The 26,272-nt window shown below is 31.2% G+C and overlaps 1 protein-coding gene across 1 annotated transcript; it reads left to right on the plus strand.

Annotated features, from left to right (window-relative positions):
* Nucleotides 1-26,272, plus strand: LOC136983688 (glycosaminoglycan xylosylkinase-like). The gene is made up of 9 exons (XM_067280497.1): nt 1-146; nt 287-451; nt 7,080-7,516; nt 7,947-8,033; nt 14,045-14,154; nt 17,627-17,798; nt 21,217-21,405; nt 25,431-25,490; nt 25,589-26,272. The coding sequence occupies exons 2-9, from the start codon at nt 353-355 to the stop codon at nt 25,794-25,796; spliced, it is 1,362 nt and encodes a 453-aa protein (XP_067136598.1). The 5' UTR covers nt 1-146; nt 287-352; the 3' UTR covers nt 25,797-26,272.

Genomic DNA, 26,272 nt, shown 5'->3' on the forward strand with positions numbered 1-26,272 from the left:
AAATATAATTTTTGAGAGTTTAAAATTTAGGAGCGACATCTGGCGTGATGCTGAAAATTTAAAGTCTATCATTTGAATCTTTAGTGAATGTGTTTTATACGATTTTGATAAGTATGAGAGAGAAATTAAGAATAATTGTAGAGTAGGTACGTTTCTGCACGGTTAAATTTATACATTTAATTATTTAGATATTAAATATTGTCGGTAGCATTGAAATTATCCAAGCATTGAAAGAATTTATGGTATTTTAAATGATTTGTCATCATAGCAGGTATTTTTGGATCAGGTTATGAAGATAAGGAAAGATTCAGAATGAGTATCAGATTAGATGTGTTCAAGATAATCAGAAGAAATGAAACTAAAGAAGAGAATATTTGCTGGTTTAGTGATGTGTATGACTGTAGTTGTGCTTCTTGGTCTTTACATACACTTTTTCCAACCTGAAGTTCAAGTAAGTGAGAGTTCTATTGAAAATCAAATAAAGAAATAAAAGCTTTGGGAAATGATTGAGTAAATACTTCAGTTGGTGCCATGAGAGATTTCACTTGGTCGATCTCTCATTGTGCCGACGTCGATGCTTACTGTGCTTATTTTCAGAAGATGGAGTAGCACTAGAGGATTTGATCCCAGGATTCTGATTTTCAGGATCCCGACCACTTTTTAGAACCAAAATTGGGTGTACTATAGATTACTCCCTATGGAATTTCAGGACTTTGATTATATATTTGAACTCAGGGGACCGAGACGAGTTCAACGGTACCCTATTTTTGGACCGGAGACAAAAAATAAAAAAGTTATCACACTTTTTAAGTTACCATACTTTTTTAATGCTCTCATGCAGACGGCACCGTAGTTGCTAGTATTGCCATCTTGCGGTAAAGTCTGCAAACCGTGACGTCGGACTACGGTCATCTCCCGGAGCGTTAAACACGCGATACGAGAGCGGAAAGAGCGACGCGACTTCTGATCATTGCGCGATTGCCATTTTGGTTAATGTTACTTATGGCAGCAAACATGGCGGTCCGACTGACCTCTCGTATGGGCGCCACCACACGCCGCCATGTGCTAAACTAGTGATCGATTCACGGTAGTTCTTGAACAAAGTAAAAAAGGGGGGAAACGTCTACTAAAGGCAATTTTAACGGCAAGCACGCGACTCCCGATTGCGATAGCGAGGCCGACTTAGTGGAGAGCGATGCAACTCCCTATCATCGCGCGATCGCTGGAAAAAAGTATGATAACTTTTTTATTTTTTGTCTCCGGTCTAAAAGTAGAGTATCGTTGAACTCGTCTTGGTCCCCTGAGTTCAGATATATACCCAAACACACAAAATTCCATAGGGAGTAATCTATAGTATACCCCCAAAATTTTCAGGATTAAGTTTTCCTGATCCTGAGATTTTCGGGATTGACATAATTTTAAAAAAGTTGCAAAATAGACTGCATAAAGCAAAACGTTCAGTACAAGTGCTCTTAACAGAATTGCTTGCCTATCATTTTAATATAAAACTTCTTGTATTTTGAACTAAAATGATAGGCAAGCAGTTCTCACTGGGTTACCTGTTAAATGATCAGGGCCGGTTTTAACAATTAGAGGCCCATGGGCACAAATACGGTCAAGGCCCCCTTTAAGAGTAGGCAAATATGATGATTTAGAAAATTTACACAAAATACTATACTTTCAACTAGATTTCAACTAGGAAGTTGTAAATTTCATTTAAAAATAAGGTTATTGTAAACATACATATATTTTATTGTGTAAAACTAATTATCTTAATTTAATTGAAAAATACCAATGTAAAATTTTTTCCCGGAATTTTCTGATATGTTTCATAAATTATTTCCTGGTTTGGTTTTCTCTGCTTATGGCCCTCATGATTAGGCCACACTAGGCTGTCACGGTAATTGAAAAAAAAATTTATGTTTAAACATAGTTTTGTGGGGCCCCTATTTTGTTGGGGCCCTGGGCACCGGCCCCAAATGCCCTTATATAAATCCGGCCCTGCATAAAGGTTTTTCAATTTATGTACATTTAAAGAGATCTCACTAATGCCTGAAAAAGAATAACTAACATGAAGACTAAGTGATTTTAAGTCTGGTTAGTCTGACTCTAAGTCTGATTAGTTAGAGTGATTAGATTAGCTAGGTGTATACCATAAAATACATTGATTTTTGTCTAAATTTTGATTTGTTGATTAAAGAGCTGATTTCTGTAAGACTTTCTTCTTTTTATTTTTTAACCCTCAATACCAAAATGATCCCAGGATTGACTAAGTATAATCCCAAAATCCTGGGATTAGACATAAGGGCCGGAATCGAATTCCCTAGGTAGTACTCTCCATGTCAAAACTTTTTTCCACTGTCTTTTTTAAACTGTATTACGAGGTAAAATTTTGGGACTCTCTAGAAAATAGTCTCCGTTGAAGTAAAAATGTGTTTGATTGACTATTAAATCTATAGATTACCCCTCCAACCATCCCTTACTTTCACAATTATCACCCGGATTTCGTTTACACAAATGCTCTTTTCGAGGAAAAATGATGTATTATAAATGATAAAACTTGTACGGCATAAATACTTGCACGTGTAGCAAAATTACCACAGAACTATCCAATTCTGTCACCCTATCTTTGCTAAAATAGGAATGGTTAGTATTGATCAAGTGCAATCTCTTGCCATGCTGACTATACCTAATAAAAATATCATTTTAAATCATTTGTCAATGGTAAAAGGTAACAAATGATACAAGCTGGTAATAGTTGGCAGGAAATGATTATAAAAACAAATGGTAATTTCACAAGTCTGGTGCAATTATTTATATAAGAGAATTGTTAAATGACATAAATAAATTTGTTAAATGGTTTTATAATGTTTTCATATTTTTAAATTCTGAACACAAGATGCCAATTAATATCAAGAGATTTCAATTAATTTCATTGTTAGCTCCAAATAATAATAGAACTGTTGATATAATTTCATATCATTTGGTCTTTTGAAATCATCAGTTGGTAACAAGTAATATTAGCAGGACTGTAGAGAGCTTCTATGAGTAGGACCCAGAAGTAGAATGGGCCCCTTTATTCCCACATTTTTTTGAAATACAAATGAAATACTCAGAATGTTTTTTCATTAATAAAATGCAGTCTTAAAGATATATTTTTTGGTTAGTAAAAATAACATTAATTTTATATGGATATAGGGATAGGAACCACTAAAGGCCCTTAAGTTTTCCGTGGGCCTAGAGACAATTTCCTGTTCCCTCTGACAGCCCTGGACATCAGAACATCTTATTTAATCATTTGAAACTGCCCAAAAACCATTTGAAAACTATCAATAGCTATTTCAAAATGATGAAATAGTTTTTTCTAGAGGATTAAGTATTAAACTTTAATAAAGACTGAAATTATTTAACATATACTTGAAATTCTTATATGAAACTATAGAAATATATAATGAATAAAATATTTGTTTTTAATTAATGTTGCACATAAAAATACTACATAGTCAGTATAATTAAAAAGCAATGCATATAGAAAATAAAATTAAGCTGAGAATGAGCAGTGAGCATCAATGACTGGCCTGATCAATTATCTCTTTTAACCTTGACAACCAACATAGATGATTGATTTGACCCATTATCATTTTAACTGTTTTACCTGTGTGCATTGGTCTTTGAATGTAGAATCTGGACTAACGGTGATTCCTTAAATATATTTTTTTACATACATAGTAACTATATGACTTGATTAAAAAATAAAAATTAATTTTTAACGAATTTTAAATCCTTATCTGGATACTATATAAATTAAATGTCTTAATTCAAAAATCCAGGCATTACTTTTTAATGCAATTAATCAGTTTTGGTAATTATAATTATCTGAAAAAAATATTTGTCTTAAAAAGTCATTACTAGATTAAGTTATTTAAATTTTTACTTTAATTATATTAAATTATTAAAATTTAAGTTATATAATTTTTGATATTTGCAGTTATTAAAGTCAAATTTTAGAATGCAAACAATACAAATTTCACAATTTGCTTCTTTTAAAGATTCATTAGATTTTCATGCGCTATTAACAATATGTATCTGGAAATTATAAAGTTTTCTTATTTAAAATTTTGAAATATACCACTAATGATATATCAGACTACTAATCAGAGCCATGCCGTGCTATGATACACAGAGGCGGCCGCATCAGGCAGCATCGTAAAGAGGTGGCATAAGCAGCATTTAAGGGGAGGCAATTCGAAGACTTGCATCCTGCTTGCATCATACTGAGAAAATCTATCGCATGGCCCTGATACTAATTAATATTCAATGTTTTTAAAATGTAGTTTTTTTAACCAAAAACTAAAAAGTGTGCCAACAATAACATTTTGTATATGCAAAAGAAAAGTGATTGATTATACTTCTCTAAAGGAGAAAGAATGCATCTGCTTCATGTTCAAAGGAATTTAATAAAAATTATAGTTAAATGTTTGAAAAAATAATAGGTTTTGGTTCTTGATAAATTTGATAAAAGCTTTGAAAGATTTACAATCACAAAAAATTAATTAGAATACTGTTCTCTTAGTGCTCACAGGGCAAAAAGGTTTTTAAAAAATCTGAGCAATATCTATTTCATATATGTATAAAATAGTCATGAAATTTTTGTTGTGAATAGTCCATATTAGAAATAAAGGGTTAAAACCTATGGGGCATGCAGGTGAGTGGATTGTGCTGTCTATAGCAACTGGAGAAAAAAATAGAAATGGCAGCATTGGGAATCAACAAATCATCATAAAATTCTGGAACAAGTGGTTGAAGTCCCTAGAATATAATATATAACAATAAACAGAAATTATGTTTATTATTAGAAATTCAAAAAATTATTAACTATAATGTGGACTAAAACTATTTAGAACAAACACTAAAATATGAGAGTTATTTTTTTCCAACCTCCACCGACTCAGTATAAAAAAACAAGAATGAACAACACTTTATTTGTAGAAGGTAGTTACAACCTTCACCTATTTTTCCACATAATTGCCTTGTTGATTCAAGCAGACATCATACCGTGACACCAGCTTTTGTATACCCATGTCAAAGAACATTGCTGCCGGGCCATTCATCCAACCTTCTTTAACACTGTCAGTTAGCGGTATACAGTGTGGGCCTCAAAATTTGAGGAAACTCTTCACTGAGCTCAGAAATCTTGAACCAACATTTTTCTTGCACCAATTGATCTACTTTGTCTACCAAATTGTCAGTCATCATACTTCTCCCTTGACTGTCCTCATCATGAATGTTGTCACATCCTTGTTTGAATTTCCTGCACCATTCATGCACATATCCAGAGCTCATGAAGTTCTCAAGTTCTCACCATACACATTACACATCCTTCGATGAATTTTACCTTCATTCAGCCCTTCAGCCTGTAGAAATCTAATTATTGCTTGTACTTTACAGTTGGAGGGAGGCTGGATTGGCTGTGTCATGTTTACATGTTTACTGTGGAGTAGCAAATGTCTAAACTAGCTTGGCACACGCTAAGTGGTGAGGGAATATACTACTCACTAGGCAGCACCTTGTCCCTGTCTCGCATGCTTCCAATTTTTTTTCATGCGTTAGTCGAGGTTGAAAAATAAATAACCCTCATAATATAATAATTTAAAATGTTATTTTTCCAGAAACTTATCTATTTACTCAAATTCAAAAATTAGAAATAGAATGGTTATGATTTAGTTATGGTTTGCATTCCTGTCATGCTTACATTAAATGAAATCAGTTAGCCCATTGAAATATATTAAAATTTTTGACAATTTACTCAGAAAATACAAGTCGGCACTGATGTACCAGGTAATGCAATGATATAATTCCTGTTATAAATTAAATATAATACTATTTTTTAAAAACACTATAATTTGAAATGAGATTTGTAATGTTATGTGAAGAGCTTTCTTTCATTACAATAAAAGTTCTCGAATATTTTTACATTATTAATATCTTGTCATCAAAAATTTATTGTGTAGAAACTATCATTTTAATACAATCTGTCTGTAATACCTTAGGTTGTAGTTGACAATAACAGCCTTAACTTAACGTGATGATGTCATTTATCCATGCGCAGGCTTTGAGTTTTATGAGGTGTTGCCGCAGTGCAGAAAAAGTTAAAAATGAAATATTATTATTAAAATACAATTGATTTGATATATATATATAAAATCTTAAATTAGCTGTAAATATTTTGAAATCTTGCTTGAACATGTTAAATCTTATTATATGAATAAAAATTATGCATTATTTATCATTACCATTTATAAGGCCTGTATTATAACAAAATCGTGCAAAATAAGACTAAGTGTGAATCACATTTATGCATATTTTTAAGGTATCATAATAAGTTATTTCTTAAAAATATGCAGTATTAGGCTAACATCAGTTATACTTATTTAAGTTAATTAACCACACTGAAATATTTCAAATAAATCAATTTAATAAAATCACAAATTTGAGTTATTCTCCACTTTTGGTTTTAGAAGTAACTGTTTTGCTGCAGTTTTTCCTTAAATATCTGATACATAAAATTTTCATTTTATGAGTTTCTATTTATCTTAATAGACTATTCAAACAGTTTATTTGTAGAAGTTCAAGCAAAATAATTTTAACAATTTTGAAATTATCTGTGCGTTATGCTTGTCATAAATAAACCATAGTAAACTAAAATCAATCTTTTTCAACTTCCTTAAATACAGTTTTTTTTGTGCTGTTTTGAATATCATGACAAAAAAATTGAGTTAAACCTTCATACTTTCGTGCTTTCCAGTCCATTCTCTAATATTGATACCCCTGAAGATAAGCTGAAAAGTCCAAAAGTACTAGGGTTTAAGTGAAATTTTTGTTTTGGATCTCCCTAAAAAGAAGAAACTATAACCATAATCTTTGCGTAACATCTTATATAACATGCAATGTATATTATTAATAATATAAATTTTCTATATTAATTTTTGCAATGAAATAAGATTTATTTTCTTTGAATTACTCTTAGTATATTTTTAATGATTAATTTATTAACATTAATTTCTTTTATCAAATTTCAGACATCTATGGAGCATAATGTAAATTCAATATTAAGGACTAATTTGGAGAGAAAACATGTTTCTAATCAAAATATCAGATTAAGATTTCAATCTCCAATTTCTAATGTTGCTACTTTGACTGGCCTCAAGATAAATGCTAAATTACAAAATATGAATTTTACTAAATATCAGAGGAGTTTGTCTTACAAGAATATTTTAGATTATTTATGCAGTGACCTTAAAATAAAGATTAAATTAAAACAATCACCATGGACAATAGCTTCAAACTGGATAACTTCTAGAGAAATTCATCCAGATCATAGTAAAGAAATGGGAAGTATTGTAACTCAAATGGTAGAGGGTAAAATAATTTCGGCAGATGTCGGCAGAAAAGGAACTCAGCTAAAAATAATGTTAACTCTTGAAGGACAACAGAAAGTAGTGTTTAAGCCCAAAAGGTATTTGTACTTTTATTCTATATAAAGACATATTCCAGAGTTATGTCAACTTAGGTTTCAGATTGATGGCATGATTTGGAAATGCCCTCAAGTCGAAGAACTGAATGTTTCAACTTATTGGTAATTTTAATCATACCAACATAGTAAAATAAAAGCTATAACTAGTTTAATGTTTACTTAATCAGAGTGTAACTGAGAAACATAGCAAATGGACAAAATCAACATCAATATTTTAAATCAATTGAACGGCAGTATTATGCCACTGCACTAAAGAGCCATATGGAAGCAAGCATTACAACTTAAGGACAATTTGAATTGATATTTTCCCAAATTCTGAAGTGCCATAAGTTGAATAGCTATAACATGGAGTATGCTTATGTTAAAATTTAGGTTTTTAACATAAAGTTAATACTATAATTTTATCTATCAGATTTCCTAGAGATCATATTATACAAGGGCAACCATATGCAGGAGCAGATAGACACAATGGAGAAATTGCAGCTTTTCATTTAAATAGGTAAGTGATTATTATTTTTTCAATTGTTAATATTTAAAATAAAGTTTTTAACAAAAATCATTACAAAATTGTAAACCTATATTTAACATCCATATAGATGTTAACCCTTTCCATGCAGTTAGCTACCGATCGGTGTGTATCACGTGACTTCTTCGTTTATCGGTGATGCGAAACTTACCGATCGGTAACAATTAAAAAATTCGATTAATTTGCGCTATATTCGAGTTTTCCAGAGATCTTAGCTTTGATTCGCTCTTCTGTATGTCGATTGACTTTGTTTAAGCCAATAAACGTTTTGTTACCACCCCTGGGCCATAAATATTTTGGTAAATACATCCCCTACTATTCTACAGTAAATCTTCGCAGTTAACTACACAGTTGGCTGAAAACAATCAAAGGGAAACTCCTTCTACAGTTTTATTGAGTCTCTTCTGTCTTTGTTGACGTTACTTTAACTAATCACAGACTTATGAAACGAAAAAATTGCCGCGAAAAGCCCCGCCTCCAACCTTCGAAGTAAAATGTAAACAATCACTGTAAATTCGCTTTTTAAATCGATTTTTAATTCTAATTAACTAATTTAATGCACTTAGACATTAAATTAGCTAATTCGACAATATTTAGGCGAGTAAATATGTTTTTAAAACTATCTAGCGATAAATATTCCTGGGAAACTCCACCTTCCTATAGTAAGTCTATGGAAGGTGTTCGCGCTGTTAATTTGGCTTTAAAATTTTTGTCAAATGAATTCATATATATTTTGAATACATTTAATTATTTTACAGAAGTAAGAGCAAAGCTCTAGGACTGACACAGTCGTACAGCTGACTAATCGGTGTCGCTTCACGATAACAATCGACTACTCTCCCAGCTAAGTAATTAGAGACATAGTGTGAATAATGGCAATAACTTCTCCCCCGCTCTAGGTAGAAAGCTGCGGTTTGTTTTGTTTAATAGAGGACAGATGTTTCTATCTAACAGATGTACAAAGTTCAGCGATTCTCTGTAAATTAATTTTTTTTTTTTTGTTCGTAACCTTCAAATTTGTTCGTAAACTTCATATTATTTTAAATATGTATAAAACTAAAAATTATACAATCGTAAACTGTAATATGTTTTTAATCAAACACAAAAAACAGATTGAATATAGCGCGATATTGAAGCGAAATATCGCGATTTAAAAAATTACCCAAAAAACGCAAAAATGCGCCGCATAACGAATTCCACCTATTTACTTAATGCTAAAGGTTTTCCGCATGGAAAGGGTTAAATACCGTATTTTACGGACTATAAGACGCACTTTTCTCTTCGAAAAATTGCCTCCAAAATTCAGGTGCGTTTTATAGTCCGTAGCGTCTTATAGGTATTTTTTTTTTTAAAATTGCTTAAAAATTAAGGTGCGTCTTATAGTCCGTAAAATACGGTATATATTTGTGATATTGTAAGTATCAATATAAGTGGCCAAAGAGGATCTACGTATGACTGATATACATTCCACAAATAAAATTAGTCTTTTAATGATGTGATCTCTATTATTTCGTCACTCCAATACCAGTGGCATAGCAAACATAACTGGCGCCCGGGGCACGACACTTTGTTGGTGCCCCCTCCCTCCCTTTCGAGAAACGCATATAGTTTGTCTTGGAGACCATTTGGGTGCCCCTCTGCAAGTGGCGCCTGGTGCATGATACACCCCCTTGCCCCCTCGCTATGCCATTGTCCAATACAGTTTCATAAGTCTCCTAGATCTCCACAAATTGGAAGTTTGTGATAATTAAATAAACCATTGGAGACAAAAAGCTTATGATTAAATTTTAATAATTTAATAATAATAATAATAACAACAACAACAACAACTCTCCTATGGTCACCACCTGGTCGTGGTGGGAGAGCCCAGTAATTTTACTGATCCATAGGACAATGCAGACTGGAGCACAAGCTCCTGGTAGGGACACCCATGCCAGTAAGGTTTATGGGGAGAAATGAAGCTAAGAGTGACCACACCCACATTCTGTGGAAATACTTATTATGATAATAACCAGATCAAAGTGTGATACTGGCTCAGACGTCACCCAGATTAACAAGGTCTGCGTTTGTGGGTCAGGCAGAGGCTCATGTTCGAAAAATAGGCCACAGTTTCCCTTGGTTACCGGTGGCGAAAGCAGCACCGGCCCTAGCATGGCTACTGCAATGCCCTCAACAGATGTGAGGAACTAACCCAGCCTTGGTGTTTCTGTGGTAATGCATCCACAGACCACAAAGGCTGGAAAACCACGCCAACGGATGAAATGGACAGTAGAAATGAACGAGTTTATCATCCAAACTTACTACACCATCACAAAACTTGAAACAAACATGACAGCGTACAGACAACAACTACACCATAGATTCACACAACAGTATCCTCATCTCACTGTCACCGAACAAAGGATTGTTGATCAAAAAAGAACAATTATATATAACAACCTTATTCCACAAACAACACTTGAACTTATCAAACAACAGGTTGCTGATCAAATACATCAACAGACAGAAACATCTAACATTAATGAAGATCGTGTAACCTGTCGGGATAATCCAGCAACAAGCATTGATAATAACACACATACAACAATTACCACATTAACATACTACAGACACTTCTTCATCCATCACTGATAACATAGACATGGATTTAGTTAATACACTCTCACTTATATTTCAGGAAACACTCACTAAATATACAGGCACAGATCCCACACAACTACCACGAATATCAAAAATCAACATGTCAAAAGAAGTAGGAAAAACACTAAATTATGTAAACACTCACTTACTACCACACTACATTCATTCAATTTCTACACTCTCAGACATTCATACATTAGTTTATGCTGGGGCAGTCACAGTAGTGACACCATGGACTGAAAGTACAATCACAGACAAATACACAGAAAACAAAATTCTATCACAAGCCTGCCTGGCAGAGAAGAATAGAAACACAAATAAATGACATTAGACAGCAATTAGGCAGGCTGACACAATACACTAAAAACAACATAACACTCAAATTAAGGAAACAGCTCAAAAACATTTTCAAGAAAATAAAAACACACACAAAACATGAACATCACAACACACGCATTACAGAATACATTGATACACTAAAACAAAAACTTGCTGCCAAAGCACATAAACTCAAATGATACAAAACATGTACACTATGAAAACAACAAAATAAATTATTTACAAACAATGAAAAACTCTTTTACAGACAAATTAATAACAAAGCAAACACAGATACACAGCACAGTGGCACACTAACAGAAGAAGAACTCACAACGTATTGGTCTTCTCTTTGGTCCAGTGCTGTCACGCACAATGCTGATGCAAGCTGGATCGAGGAGGAGAACAGAAACTTGCACAACATACCAACTATGCCCTGTGCTGAAATAAACATACATGATTTCCAATACACTGTTAACAGAGCACATAACTGGAAGACACCTGGTGTAGACAACATTCACAATTTCTGGTACAAAAAGTTTACATCACTGCACCAGGAACTAGCTAAACACCTAACACACATCATCATCAATCCACAAGACATGCCAAATTTTCTTACTCAGGGCATCACCTACATGAAACCTAAAAACAACAATACCACAGACCCCACACAATACAGACCAATTACATGTCTTCCAACACACTACAAATTATTGACATCCTGTATTGCAAACAAAATATACAAACATGTTGAAGAACACGCCATTCTTACAGAACAACAAAAAGGTTGCCATAGAAATCACAGGGGATGCAAAGAACAGTTACTCATAGATTCAGTCATTCTACGGCAAGCACACAAACAACACAGAAACATACACATTGCATATATAGACTACAGAAAAGCATTCAACAGTGTTCCACGCAGTTGGCTACTACATATTCTACACATGTACAAAATACATCCATCACTCATTGCATTCTTTCAAAACACTATGCAGCACTGGAGAACAACACTACATCTCAGGGTTAGTAACACTTGCACACAAACAAACCAAATTTTTATTAGGCGAGGAATTTTTCAAGGCGATTCCCTGAGTCCTCTCTGGTTCTGCTTAGCCCTGAACCCATTATCCAATATGTTAAACAACATGCAATATGGTTACAATATCAGACATGAAAAAACAACACAGTTTATACTGTCACATCTCATGTACATGGATGACATAAAACTTTATGCATCCACACAAAAACAACTTCATCAACTCCTACAAATCACACATTCATACACCAAGGACATACAAATGGAATTTGGCCTAGATAAATGCAAAACAGTTCACATAGAAAAAGGAATCCTGAAGAAAGAAGATTTTGCACTTGGAAATGGAGACGTTATTGAATCCATGGAAGAGGGCGAGTTCTACAAGTATTTAGGATTCCAACAGGCCAAACTAACAGAACATACACAAATAAAGCAAAGATTAATTAAAGAATACCAAAGTAGGTTAAATGCTATTCTCAGAACACAGTTAAATGCAAAACATACAGTTAAAGCAATAAACACATATGTCATTCCAGTACTTACATATTTTTTTGGAGTTATACATCGGACTCACACAGATCTCAAGCAACTCCAAAGGAAAGCAAGAACAACACTTACTAAGCATAAAAACATCATCCTAAATCTGCCACAGAAAGATTAACCCTTCCACGTAAAGATGGCGGACATGGCCTGATTGACATAGTTAACCTTCACTACAAACAAATACAGTCACTGCAAGAGTTTTTCTACAAAAAACAAGAAACATCACAATTACATAAAGCAGTAACTCTAGCAGACTCAAATAACACACCATTAAACTTACACTCACATCATATGGACACAACACAACATATAAAAAGCATAGACACCATTAAGCAATCGTGGGCTCGAAAGGCACTCCATGGCAGGCATCCTTATGATCTGGCCCAGGATTTTGTTGACAAAACTGTGTCAAACAGCTGGTTAGCTTGGGGATGCCTCTTTGAGGAGATGGAAGGATTCATGATTGCCATACAGGATCAGGTCATAAATACTAAAAACTACAGAAAACACATACTCAAAGATGCAACACTCACAAATGACACATGCAGAAAATGTCCATCATACCAGAAACTATACAACACATCACCTCTGGTTGCAAGCTCTTGGCACAGACAGATTATTTACACAGACATAATCAAGTAGCAAATATAATACACCAAGAGCTTGCAAAGAAACACAAATTAGTAGACATCCACGAACCATACTACAAATACATTCCACAGACAGTATTGGAAAACAACACGCACAAAATGTACTAAGACAGAGCCATAATCACAGATAAAACAATTTACCACAACAGACCAGACATCACACTCATTGACAAACACAATAAAATCACATACATTATAGACATATCCATTCCAAACACTCACAATATACAAAACGCATGCACTGAAAAAAATTAGCAAGTACACAGAACTTGCCAGGAAATAAGGCATCTGTGGAGGATGGATAGGGTGCTTATTGTACCTGTTGTTCTCTCCTCTACAGGTGTCATATCACACACACTACACAAAAGCCTAGGCACATTACAATTGAATAGAAACACATACATCACACTACAGAAGGCCACTATATTGAATACATGTCATATTGTGAGAAAATTCCTGAATACAGACACACACACTGATACACTTCTTTAATTTCTGTTTTGGTTACTATGCCTTGACTTTGGTTCGGCATGGTACACAGCCACCGGTGTTAACCGAGTGTATCTAACTTAACCCAACATAATAATAATTTTATTAAATTATTTTGATGACCCTCTGTTACATTTTCTGACCTTTATAGTGAAGTAAAGTAAGAATATATTTGAATTATTAATTGTATTTTATTTTATTTAAATTGTAATGTATTTTTATTTGTAATTATTTCTATTTATGAAATTTTATTTTATTATTAATAATAAAAGTAAATATGTTGTTTTTAATATAAATATTTATAGGCTGTTAGGGTTCAACAGAACTCCTCTTACAGTTGGTAGAAAAATTAATCTTCAATCAGAAATAAAACCAATTGCTTCATCTGCATTATTGAAAACTTTTACAAAACAAGGTATTTATTTTATATATGAATTTAAAAATTATATTATTACACATTTTTATTTAATTAATATAGCTACTTATTTAATTATAATTATTTGTATAAATTATATTTTTAAATCAAGTGGCACAATTCAATCCTGAAATTAAAATATTACTCTAAATTTTATTCTGAGTGGTTTTTTTTATTTATTTATACAATGCTAAACCATTTACTTTTTTAACTTAGTTTGTAATTTATGTAATAACTATATGATAGCTTCTCTCTCTCTCTCTCTCAAGGGTTAAAAATCAAAAATTAAAAGTTCTATATATAAATTATCTAAAGTTGAAAAATATATTTAAATATTTATTATTAATTTTCTCTCAGTTATTTTAAAGTAAATATTGTCACATTATCATTTGTTATTTATTAAATGTTTTTTAATTTTATATATGATTGTTTAATTAATATAAATAAAACCTAATATTTCTTGTGTAAAGAATTGTTACGTACACAGGTTGTCTAAAAGGAAATTGAACTTTTGCTCTACAAGTATAACCAGATGGCGCAATTAGAATTAATGGTCAAATTCAAAATTTTGAACTTTATAATAAAATAATAGGGTGTTTGATAGTGGTAGATGTTCAATCCATCTACCACTTTCCCTGGTAGATGGATTGGTTGAAAGAGGCCTGCCTGATTGTCAGACCTCACCCTCCTTAATTTTTACTTGTGGAGACATCTGAAAAAAGTGCTGTGTGCACTGAAAAAGTTTTCACTTGATATTGGAGCAAAATGTGAATACTACCTGTAATGATTTACAGATAGCATACAGGTTTGGATACAGGCTGGAACATTCAAAAAGGTTGCATCCTGAACTAACAATATGTGATAGCTTGCATTGAAGCCCATGAAGGACACTTTAAACATCTACTGTGACTAGGGATTGCAATTGCTGGATCCCTCATCCAGCAATCCAGCTGGATCCAGCGCATTCTTCGGCCTGCTGGATCCAGCACTGTGGATCCGCAAATACTCAATTAACTTTCTAAATAATTGCATAAAAGTCTACGTCATTGCGTTGCCACTTTGCTAACTACTAGACTGCTACTAATTACTTACTACTTTACTAACACTAATAATTAAATTACTTATAAATAAACTATACCTTAATCAATCCAGCAAAACTTAATATAATAATGTATTCAATTGCTTTTAACGATCTTCCTCAGTTACAAAAAAATACAACATTAACTATAGAACATAAAATGTGTTTGAAATAAATATAAAAATAATAGTGCTTAATTACATCCCATTTTTTTTAAACAAGATACATAGATGTACTGCCAGGTCTGATAATTTTTGTATTGTATACCGACGTAATCCCACTGTTTTCAAACTTTTAAGAAACGATAAAAAGAAAGAGGATTGGAATTCAACAATGGGTATATATTCGGTGCCTTTACACAACCAATGTTTCAATTCCAAGCTTGTTTATGTGGGTGCAATGATGTGCAGTTTAAAACAAAGGCTCAAGAGCACAAATATACAATCAGTAAGAACCTTGACAACACTGCGCTGGCATCATACGCAAGACAGAAGAATGTTAACGTCCAATGGGATCAAGCAGCAATTATAAAAACGACGACAAATAGGCAAACAGTCAAACATCTTGAGAGATTGGAAATCTGCAAGGCACACATGACAACTGGTTGTATAAACCATAGAGATGCAGACTCATTGTCTACCATGTGGAGATCCTTTTACATTAATTAATGTTATTAACGAACAATGCTGGTTTTGTTGGATCTTATATACAGGGTGTTTTTTTTTTTTTTTTTAAACTGACGGTACTCGGAGACATCTGTAGAGCAATCTAACAGCCAGACTGTCACCAAATTTGGGAGAGTGACTAAGAATGACATGGGAAAGAGATTCCACGAAGAAAAAAGTAGTACCCAAATTTGCTGGTAGGGGTGGATTGCTCTACAGATGTTTCTGAGTACCGTCAGTTTAAAAAAAACACTCTGTATATATTTTTTCCGCTATTTGTTTATTTATCTATATTTTGTTCGTTTGGGCATTTTCCGTTAATTTTTATATTTATTCCGAACACATTTTATGTTCTATATTTAATGTTCTATTTTTTTTGTAATCGATGAAGATTGTTAAAAACGATTGAAAACGTTATGATTTCATTAAATTTTGCTGGATTGATAAAGGTGCAGTTTATTTAACTTATTCTACTTCCAGTACGTAGTTTTATATACTTATAAATAACTACAGACTAATATGTAGAGCCTATATATGAAAACTGGTAAGACCGATAGCCACTTGGCCACTTATTATCCGTCTTTACATTATTATTATATATTAATATAAATTAATCAGTAGAATTACCTTTGCTATTATTTAACTTAAACATTACATTATAATTATAATCTAACTAAACATTTAAAGTTAATTATCTCTATCTCAAATGTTAAACCGAACCAAAGTTAAGTTTACTACCTAAATGTGTAAGAAGTTTTACTGATTTATAGTGACCAGTCTAAATAATAAAAGCTTCTTAAGTATTTTTTAAAAATGTTTTATTTCATTAAAAAAAAGACATAAATTGCAGGATAGATAGATAGACAGATAACACTTTATTGCACCAAAAATACATCCATGCTGGATCCGTGCTGGATCCAGCTGGGATGATTTCAATCCAGCAAAAATCCAGCTGGATTCCAATCCCTAACTGTGACCCTATTTGAAATACATACTGTATGCCATACTGTTCTGCACTGTTGTATCCTGTGTATGCAGCTTGTGATGACCAGTAGTGCCTTCTATGTGGAACCAGTGCATTTTGAACATATTTTAATAGGACCATTTTGTTCTTATTCCTACCAGAAATAGATTTTCAAAGTTTTGAAACCACCCTGTACTGTACATAACATACAACAGTGATCATAATATAGTAATGTATATGATGATAATTTTATATTTAATATAAGTTAATCACATACAGTAAAATATTTAACATCTGCCTATGGATTAAGAGTTTATTCTTTTCTCATTTAAATTTTTGCAAAAATAAATTTCTCTTTTATAAAGAAAAGAAAGACAATCTGGAATAAGACAAATCCATATGCATATCATAATAAATTTACTTTTGTTTACATTATAATTCAAAACTTAAGTCAATAAGTGAACCAAATAAAAAAAAAATTAATGAAATTTATTAATAAATACAGCAATTTGATTGCTTTTAAATATTCTTGAAAGAAAAACTCCATTTTTTATTACTTTTTCCTGTAAAATTTTCTTTAGAAAATATTGTTTCAAAATAAATTTATTAGAAATATATTTCTTGTAAATTTATTTGAGTTAATTTCTTTGGTGTAATTCAATTTTTCATTTTAAATTACATCAATAAAAAATGCAATACCCTATATAATAAACTATTTTATTAAATTTTTATTATAATGTGATGTTTGTTATAATCTGTTTACAGATAACAACAGTTGTTTTTATGGCCATTGCTATTATTGCAAACCATCAGATCCAGCCTGTGGTGAAGGCGATGTAATTGAGGGTGCCGTAATATTATGGCTACCAGAAAGATTTACGCTTAAGAAATATCGTCATCCATGGCAAAGAACATATAGAGATAATATATCTGCTCGGTAGGAAAGAGGTGAAATAAGATTTTTGTGGATGACTTTAATGTTATTTAAAATGATTAATTTAACTTAAAAATAACTTTTTACTTATGAAAAATACTTTATTCTTGGTAGAAGTGTAAGATAAAAAGTCAAAAGTAATAAAATAATAATAAATTACCATTTCGAAACTTATTACTCAATGATTTTAATTTTTCTTTTTTTTTTTATAGCAATGTACAAACAAAATACATTCATAACAATAATCCAATATATTCAGATAACCAAAGATTTTAATTGATTATTAACAGACTATATAGTGCAATTAATTAGATAATTCAATTACATAATTTGGCCTAAAGATGGGTATAATTATGTAATAAATTATGTAATTAATAACACTATTACAGGTGTTAATAACATAATGTTAAATAATTACAGTATGTTAATAATAATAGATTCTTCAAATGTGGTAAATTTTTCATATGTTGAAATGATAAATGAATTAACATTTCCATTATAAGTTTACTTTTTGATTGTCATTTAACAACATATGATTTTTTATATTAGAAAATTGTTGTATGATTCATTGAAGAATCACTGTTTTAATTTCAATGATGCCATTTATGCACTAATCTCAAAATACAGAAATTAATTTACAAATGTTTTTAATGAATAAAATGTATGTTAGATAAAAAATGAATATATAAAAATAATAAAATATACAACCATTGATAAGGGGTATTAATTTATTAAATAAATTATCATCATAATTGTGATCTGTAGAAATTTTTATGTTTTTAAAGATTAAAGATAAAAAGTTTTTAAAGATTAAAGATGTTTTTATTTACTTCCATATTCTATTATGTAATCTGATGAGACATTTGACAAACTTTTTCATATAGAATTACTACAAAATGTTATTCTGTCTTGGTTTATTTGCCAAATTATATTAATTTTCATTCATATAATTTGAAAAACATATTTTTCCTTAAAATTTAATAAGCTTTTAATTATATTAAAAAATTTACTTTTATTTTGCAATATGATTTTGACAGTTAATGTAAATTCTTATTAAAGAAATTAATAATCTTCACATTCAATACAAAATGCATAATTTTTCTGCTCAATATAAATTTAATTTATTTACATTGTTTAAAAATTAATTTTTAAATTTTAGGATTTGAACATAAATGATGATGTTGAAATTGGAGTAACAATAAGTATTTAGTAAATCACACAACATTTCTCTAACAAGAAAAGTCAAGCATTACTAAGTGACAAGTGAAATGTGTGCTTTTGCTAGGCAAATTACATTGTATTAATTATTCAATATATGAAATGTTTACTGCTTCTTTTTTAAAATTTGTGTTAATAATAAATAAACCTTTGGTAACCTTTAAAGTAATAATTTTGCATTGTCCTATTTATTTATATGTAGTATTTTACTATCAGGTCAGTCCATAAGTCCATGCTCATTTTTATGACCTTGAGAAAAATCTTGTTTTGCTGTTAAAAATGTCAGTCTAATGTGAGAATTTTTACACTGAAGTGTTAAATTGGATCTCATTCATATAATACTGTTCAGAATTGTGAACATTTCAGTTGTTTATTTTTGTTAAAATGGAAGTAACAGACAAATATAAAAGACATGTTTTATACTTTTTATTTTTAAGTGGTGAGAATGCTACAAATGCAGCCAAAAAAATAAATACTGTACGTAATCAAATTGTAATTAGTGCAAGGACTGTGCAGAAGTGGTTTGAAAGATTTAGAAACAATGATTTTAGTGTGGAGGATAAGGCTCGTACTGGAAGACCCGTTGACTTTGATGATGATGCTCTCTCTGCACTAGTTGAAGCAGAACCATCTTTAACAGTTGATGAAATTGTGGAACGTTTAAATTCATCCCATGAAACTGTTCATAGACACCTACAACAAATTGGAAAAGTTTCAAAGCTAGGAAAATGGATACCACATGCATGAACTGTCAATAGCTAACCGACAACAACGTGTAAACATTTGCATGTCTCTTTTATCCCGTATTGCTTTAGAACCTTTTCTTGGTAGGCTGGTTACTGGAGACGAAAAATGGATCCTCTATAATAATGTGATGAGAAAAAGACAATGGATGGATTGCGACAAGCAGCCAAAACCAACTGCAAAAGGTGGGTTGCATCCAAAAAAATTCTTTTGTCTGTTTGGTGGGATATGTCAGGTGTAATTCACTTTGAGCTGTTAGAACCTAATCAAACAATTACAGCTCAAATGCATTGTGAGCAATTAGAGCGTTTAAATGAAAAATTGAAAAAAAATCGACCGTCGTTAGTGAACAGAAAGCAGGTTCTCTTGCAGCATAACAACGCCAGACCACACGCTGCAAAAATAACTGTACAGAAACTTGAAAGCCAAAATTTTATCTCATCCACCATATTCGCCAGGTATTGCTCCCAGTGATTATCATCTTTTTCGCAATTTGCAGAATTTTTTAAAAGGGAAAACTTTTGAGGATGAGAACAATGTAAAAAAGGCTATTTCTGAATATTTTGATTCAAAACCGAAATAATTTTACGAAGACGGGATTAAAAAGCTACCATCAAGATGGCAAGAAATTGTACAAAATAATGGTGAATACATTATAGATTGAAATAAAATTTAATTAAAATTTTTTGCTGCTTTTTTTGTAGATAAAAATACTCGAACTTATGGACTGATCTGATACATTTTTGTTGTTCTATCACTAATGAATTATTTCTTGCTGGCTGAATTACATTGATAATTCATACAGTTTTATTTATTGAAATATTATTATAGGTTAATGTTACCTTAGGTAGCCAAGATGGCGGCTCGTCTCTAATTCCAGCAAGAAAACAGTGGAACGCATGTTCTAACCTAACCTAACCTATTCTAATAAACTACCATAATTACTAGCAACCAAATTATTAGAATAGGTTAGGTTAGGTTAGAACGTGCGTCCCACTGTTTCCTTGCTGGAATTAGAGACGAGCCACCATCTTGGCTACCTAAGGTAACATTAACCTTATTATAATTCGATATGTTTCTTATTATGGACTAAATCCTCTAAAATTTAAATTGGTTCCATAAATACATCTTGTAACTGTATGAAACTATTAAATTTTAAAGGATTTAGGGTGCTGGAAGTTTGAGTTAATTACAGTGTAACTACAATTTGATTATATCTCATTCCTGAAAACATCTCTTAAATCAAAATTTTATGAATAGCTATGAATTTATCCATTATATCTTCTGGTTAAAATTTATACCTTGTTTCAATATAACCCTTTATCAAATATTATAATTACAATAGTTGTCTAAATAAATTTAGTTTATTTTGTTTCTGTTATTTTGCTAATCATTTGTAATCTAAAAAATACTGATATCGTTAATTTAAGTTTAATGACTATTATTTTACAAAATTCAGATGGGAAGTTGATCACGGATACTGTGAACGTGTCAGATTGAACCCACTTTATAAGACAGGACCACGCTTATTAGACATAATTGATGCTTCAATCTTTGACTACCTCATTGGAAATGCAGATAGACATCATTATGAAGTTTTTGCAGATGCTCCAGACAGCATGGTCTTACTACTTGACAATGGAAAAAGGTAATGTTTTTAATGATGATTGAAATACTTATAAATTTTTGTCATCAAAATCCTAATTTTTTTTAATTAGTACAGATATTAAAACAAATGGTTGTTTATCAAATGGTATATATTGTTCATGATTCTTATTTCAGTTTCATGTGCTTAAGAAGATATAAATTACAGTAAGACCCTGCTTAACGCGGGGATGCGTTCCTAGACAACAAAGTGCTAAGCGAAACAGCATTAAATGAGGACATTTTAACACAGAGTAAATAGGGAAAGGGGAACACGCGACCAAAAATAAACAAATTTTAAATTTTGAAGTTAAGACTATTTACAAAAATATACATTTTTGAGTCTATCCATTTATCCCTTTAACCCTATCACAGAAGTAATGTAAAGTACTTAATTTTAGTATCTTAGGAAACCGACTATAATTACGGGCGGTAAAACTTCCGTTAACCTAATGGGTACTTTACGCGGATTCGAGATTAGTTTGCCAGGCCTGGGCTTTTAAGCGTGCACCGAAAAATTAGTAATAATAACGATAAATATCAAGTCAGATCAAAAGTTCAAATATATTTAATTAGCAACTAGAATGTACTACGTACAAATGTCAATAATCCAAACAAAATTTATTAACGAAAATCAACAAGTCAACCCGACAATAAACTTTAGCTTAACTTAATAATAATTTCCCCTTTGAAATTCGACAATCAAATACTTAGAAACTATGAACAAAATCTCTTACTAATTAAACGTCTATCCGTCACCTCACTATACGAAGAAACTATTACTTTCTCAATCCTTTCGATATCGTCAAATCGTCAATCGAACTCCTCTTCAACACCTTGGATCGTCCAATTATCAATCTGGACTTCTATCAGAAAATACTTCGCTTTCGAATCTACCTCGCTCTCAAAGTCGCCTCGGTTTGGAAATCACCTCCCCTTCTTCGGTTAACGTACGGGTTTTATACTGTGAGGTGACGTCACACTTGAGCTGGGTTACTCCTCTTATTTACATACTTAGTTGCTAACATTAAGTTTGTTCTGGCAGCTTTAAGTTTCCGACAAAGCTTATAAACCGTTTACAAAATATTTATCATAATTTTCTGGGATGTTTAAGACGGTTTATCAAGTATTTCTCTACTAGTGATTGTGGGGACTCCCCCCCATTTTTTTTCTGCGGACTGTTACTTCCGCCGGGCAGCGCAAGATGTTTCCTATGGCGCTTATTTCTCCGTGAGTTGTTTTTTCTTCATTTTTCATTACTAACAAGAGAGTGGTGGGGAACCTTCGTCCTAAATAAACATAAACCCCAAACAAAAGATAATAAAACGGAAAAATAATAATAAAATAAAAATAACGTTCGGACTCAGTTCCTTACAGTAACAGTTACGTTGGATTGTAGAAAAACCTTCATTAAAAGACAAATAATAGGTAAAAATTCACAAAGTTAAAACAATATGTATATTTTTGATAATAGTCTTAAATGATCTTGATAGTCTTAAATAATTTTTTGGTAATAATTGAAAATGTATATTTTTGTAAATAGTCTTAACTTCAAATTTTAAATTTGATATCCTGAGTCATCATGAAAATTGTAATTATAAACAAATTTTACTTTAATTTTAAGTTATTTTTATATTAATTTGCATAATAATATATATTAACTAACACAAACATATGCACACAGAAACATAAAGTTCATATTTTGTGACGAAGGTCCTGGCTCTTCTGAAATTCTTGTTTTTTGTGATAAAGCCATGTAGTTTCATTTGTCACTTTCTTCCTTTCCTTAAGCAAATGTCAGTAGCAGAAGATCTCATTTAAAATGCCTCTTCTTGCTTTTGCACGTCTTTCAAAATCTGGATCCTTTGCTACAATTTGATTAACAATTTCGGTTATTGTTACTAAACTTTTACTGAGGAAATCTGTAGAAAAATTCTTAGTTTCTTCTTTTTCAGAATCACTATTTTCCAATTCTACATGAATTCATTGTTCTGCCAGTTCTTAAAGGTTGTCATTGGTAAGACTCTCACCAGAAACCTGTAGTAACTCCTCAATATCTTACTTGTCTACATCTCCTGTTTCAATTAAGTTGACAATTTGGTCAACCTAACGATACAGTGAAAGGCTCTTCTCATTGAGAATTCTTGGATACCTCCAGCCATAACTTCTTCCACACTCCATTCATGAATTTATCAGTTATTTCTTGCCTAGCCAAATTGATATTTCTTATGGCATTCATGATGTTATATTTTTTCCAAAATTGCACAAAACAAACATAGATTCAAGGAAAGTACAGCGCTACGACGAATTGCTGCCTTTTGCTGATTGGTTCATGTTTGGGAATAATCGTATTATATACAAATCAATGAAATGCCACATTAATTTGAATTGGCGTTTTGAGCGTTTTTTGAGCGTTTTTTAGGCTTCAACCAGATCACGTTATATTGAATCAGCATTAATCGAGGCAGCATTAAGCAGGGTCTTACTGTATAGTAAATGATTTGAAATTTTTAGAAATGTTCATAAAATCGATAAATTTTTCATATTGGTTGGTAGAGAAGTAATTTTGCTTTTTAAGTTTCATATATTCAAACTTGTTGAATGATTGATACAGTAAAACTCCAATTTCCTGAATTAATTGGGATGCTTGTGTCTGCATGCGAAGAATATCCAGATAATTGGATTTTTGTTTAAAATAATCATTTTTCCTCTATTCAAACACCCTTATTATGTACATGTGTACATAATTATATTCAAATAAAATACTAAATGTGAAAATGTACTGTACCTATAAATAAATATACATATTTTCTAATTTAGAAGGAAATTACTTTTTATGCGTATACAGCACATATACACACATGACTAATTATTTTTAACAAAGTCAGAGAGCACTCCAGATAATTGGTTACCTGCACAAACAGTGTCCAGATAATTGAAGTTTACTGTGTTCATTTGTCTGCCATTTCTTGGGATATAGTTCAAATTTTTTATAAATATTTTAAGTAAACCATGTATGTGAAGTAATTTAATATTGATGTTTGTTTAGATAAGTTCTATAAAAAAGGAAGGAAGAGAAGTTAATTGAACCTGAAATGCATTTCTGAATACAGTAATAAAGTCTACATATTCAATTAATGTATCCCTGTGTGATTGAAGTTACTAAAAAAAAAAAAAAAAAGCCAAAATTTAGGCTTAGTAAAATAAATAGAAACTAGTAATGGAAATGATCAACCAAAAAACCATCAGTGATTTTCAGAATGGGATATATCACAAATCAAAATTGCCAGAATAAAACTTTTTAACCCCTCAAGCAAAGTGTTGTGTTATCATGTTTCTTTCAAGGAACAAGATAACACAACACATTGCTTGACAGAAATTAACAAAAAAAGCAGTTATGTTTTATCCATGAAAATTGTTATTGGAACAGAATTGTGTAGAGTATAGTACTTACACTTATGAGGCCAAACAAGAAAGGAGTTAATCAAAAACAATTTTACCACCTCTTGCTAATTGCACACTATGATTAAAACCATTTGTATAACTTATATATATATTACATTCATATATATATATATTTAGGGTATAATGTAGTGTTGCCACCTGTCTGGTTTTTAATTCATTGGCTGGGATTTCATAGCAACCTGTTGACCTTTTTATTTTTATTATTTTTTTTTTTATTATTTTTATTTTTTTTTTGCTAAGTTATTTCATTTCTCAATTTAAGTTGCTTCTACACAAGTCCCTAACTGATTTAGAACTAGCATGCACGTTATTCTTCTTATGGTAAAATAACATTGTGCATGTATCGGGGACTTCTGTTCGAACAAACCTGACCTGCCGTCCGAGTCAGCAGTTTTGAAAAGGTGGCAACACTAGTATAATATATGATTACTTTTTACTGTAATTTCGATATTAAGATTTAAATATAAATTTTTTTTATAAAATAAGACATTATTTGAAATTATATAAAGTTTTTCTTTATAAAAATAAAAACAAAGTTTAATACTTTTGACTTTTTTTTTCCAGTTTTGGCAATCCTTATTGGGATGAATTAACAATTTTAGCACCATTGTATCAATGTTGCAGGTAATTATTTATTTGTTTTTACTTGTATTGTCTATTTTAATATAATTTCTCTTATGTGATGATTAATATTTATAATAAAAATAAATTATTATTTTAAGAATCAGGTCCAAAACTTATTTGCGACTTCAAATGTTCATTAATCACCTAGAAGAATCAATGAAAGAAATTTTATCTTATGATCCAATTTCACCAGTTCTTACAAAGCATCATTTAGAAGCGTTTGATCGTAGATTAAAAACGATCATGGCTGCAATAGAAGTTTGCTGTGATGAGAAAGGTCAGTCAAATGTTGTTGTGGATGTGTGAGATGCATTTTAATGCCAAAAGAACTCATTACATATCATAATATTGAAATTGGATATCTTTTTACTTTGTATAAAAACTTTATATTTGACTAACCTTTTACTTACACAAACTACATTAAATGAATTACTATTTATATGTGATCCTTTTATACTTATAAAACATTGAATGTTATATTTACTGTAAACAAGTATTGTTATGATGATTTAATAAATAAAATCTTCAAATATATTTGTTTAATTTTTATTAACATGACCTATTTATGCAATAAGAATTTTAACTTTTTTATATTGGAAACATTGGCTACATCGTTGTGTAATTAGGGATTATCTTACGATCAAGAAGAATTTACAATAAAGTGTAATCCGGACTTTCATGATTTTCTGTGATAGTTCAGATTGCAGAGTCATTTTCAATTCATCATCTGAAATGGCTAATCTCATAAACATCAGATTAACCTTTAATAGACAAAATTAAGT

Source organism: Centruroides vittatus, unplaced genomic scaffold, assembly GCF_030686945.1.
Source record: "Centruroides vittatus isolate TY-2023 unplaced genomic scaffold, ASM3068694v2 contig_884, whole genome shotgun sequence".
In the NCBI taxonomy this organism is placed as follows: domain Eukaryota; kingdom Metazoa; phylum Arthropoda; class Arachnida; order Scorpiones; family Buthidae; genus Centruroides; species Centruroides vittatus.

What these genes read in the sequence shown, in the direction of transcription:
- LOC136983688 (XM_067280497.1), top strand. Translation starts at nt 353, where the DNA reads ATGAAACTAAAGAAGAGAATATTTGCTGGTTTAGTGATGTGTATGACT. An exon ending in GTAGTGTTTAAGCCCAAAAG is followed by an intron (nt 7,517 to 7,946) that starts GTATTTGTACTT and finishes TTTATCTATCAG; the next exon opens with ATTTCCTAGAGATCATATTA. An exon ending in GCAGCTTTTCATTTAAATAG is followed by an intron (nt 8,034 to 14,044) that starts GTAAGTGATTAT and finishes AAATATTTATAG; the next exon opens with GCTGTTAGGGTTCAACAGAA.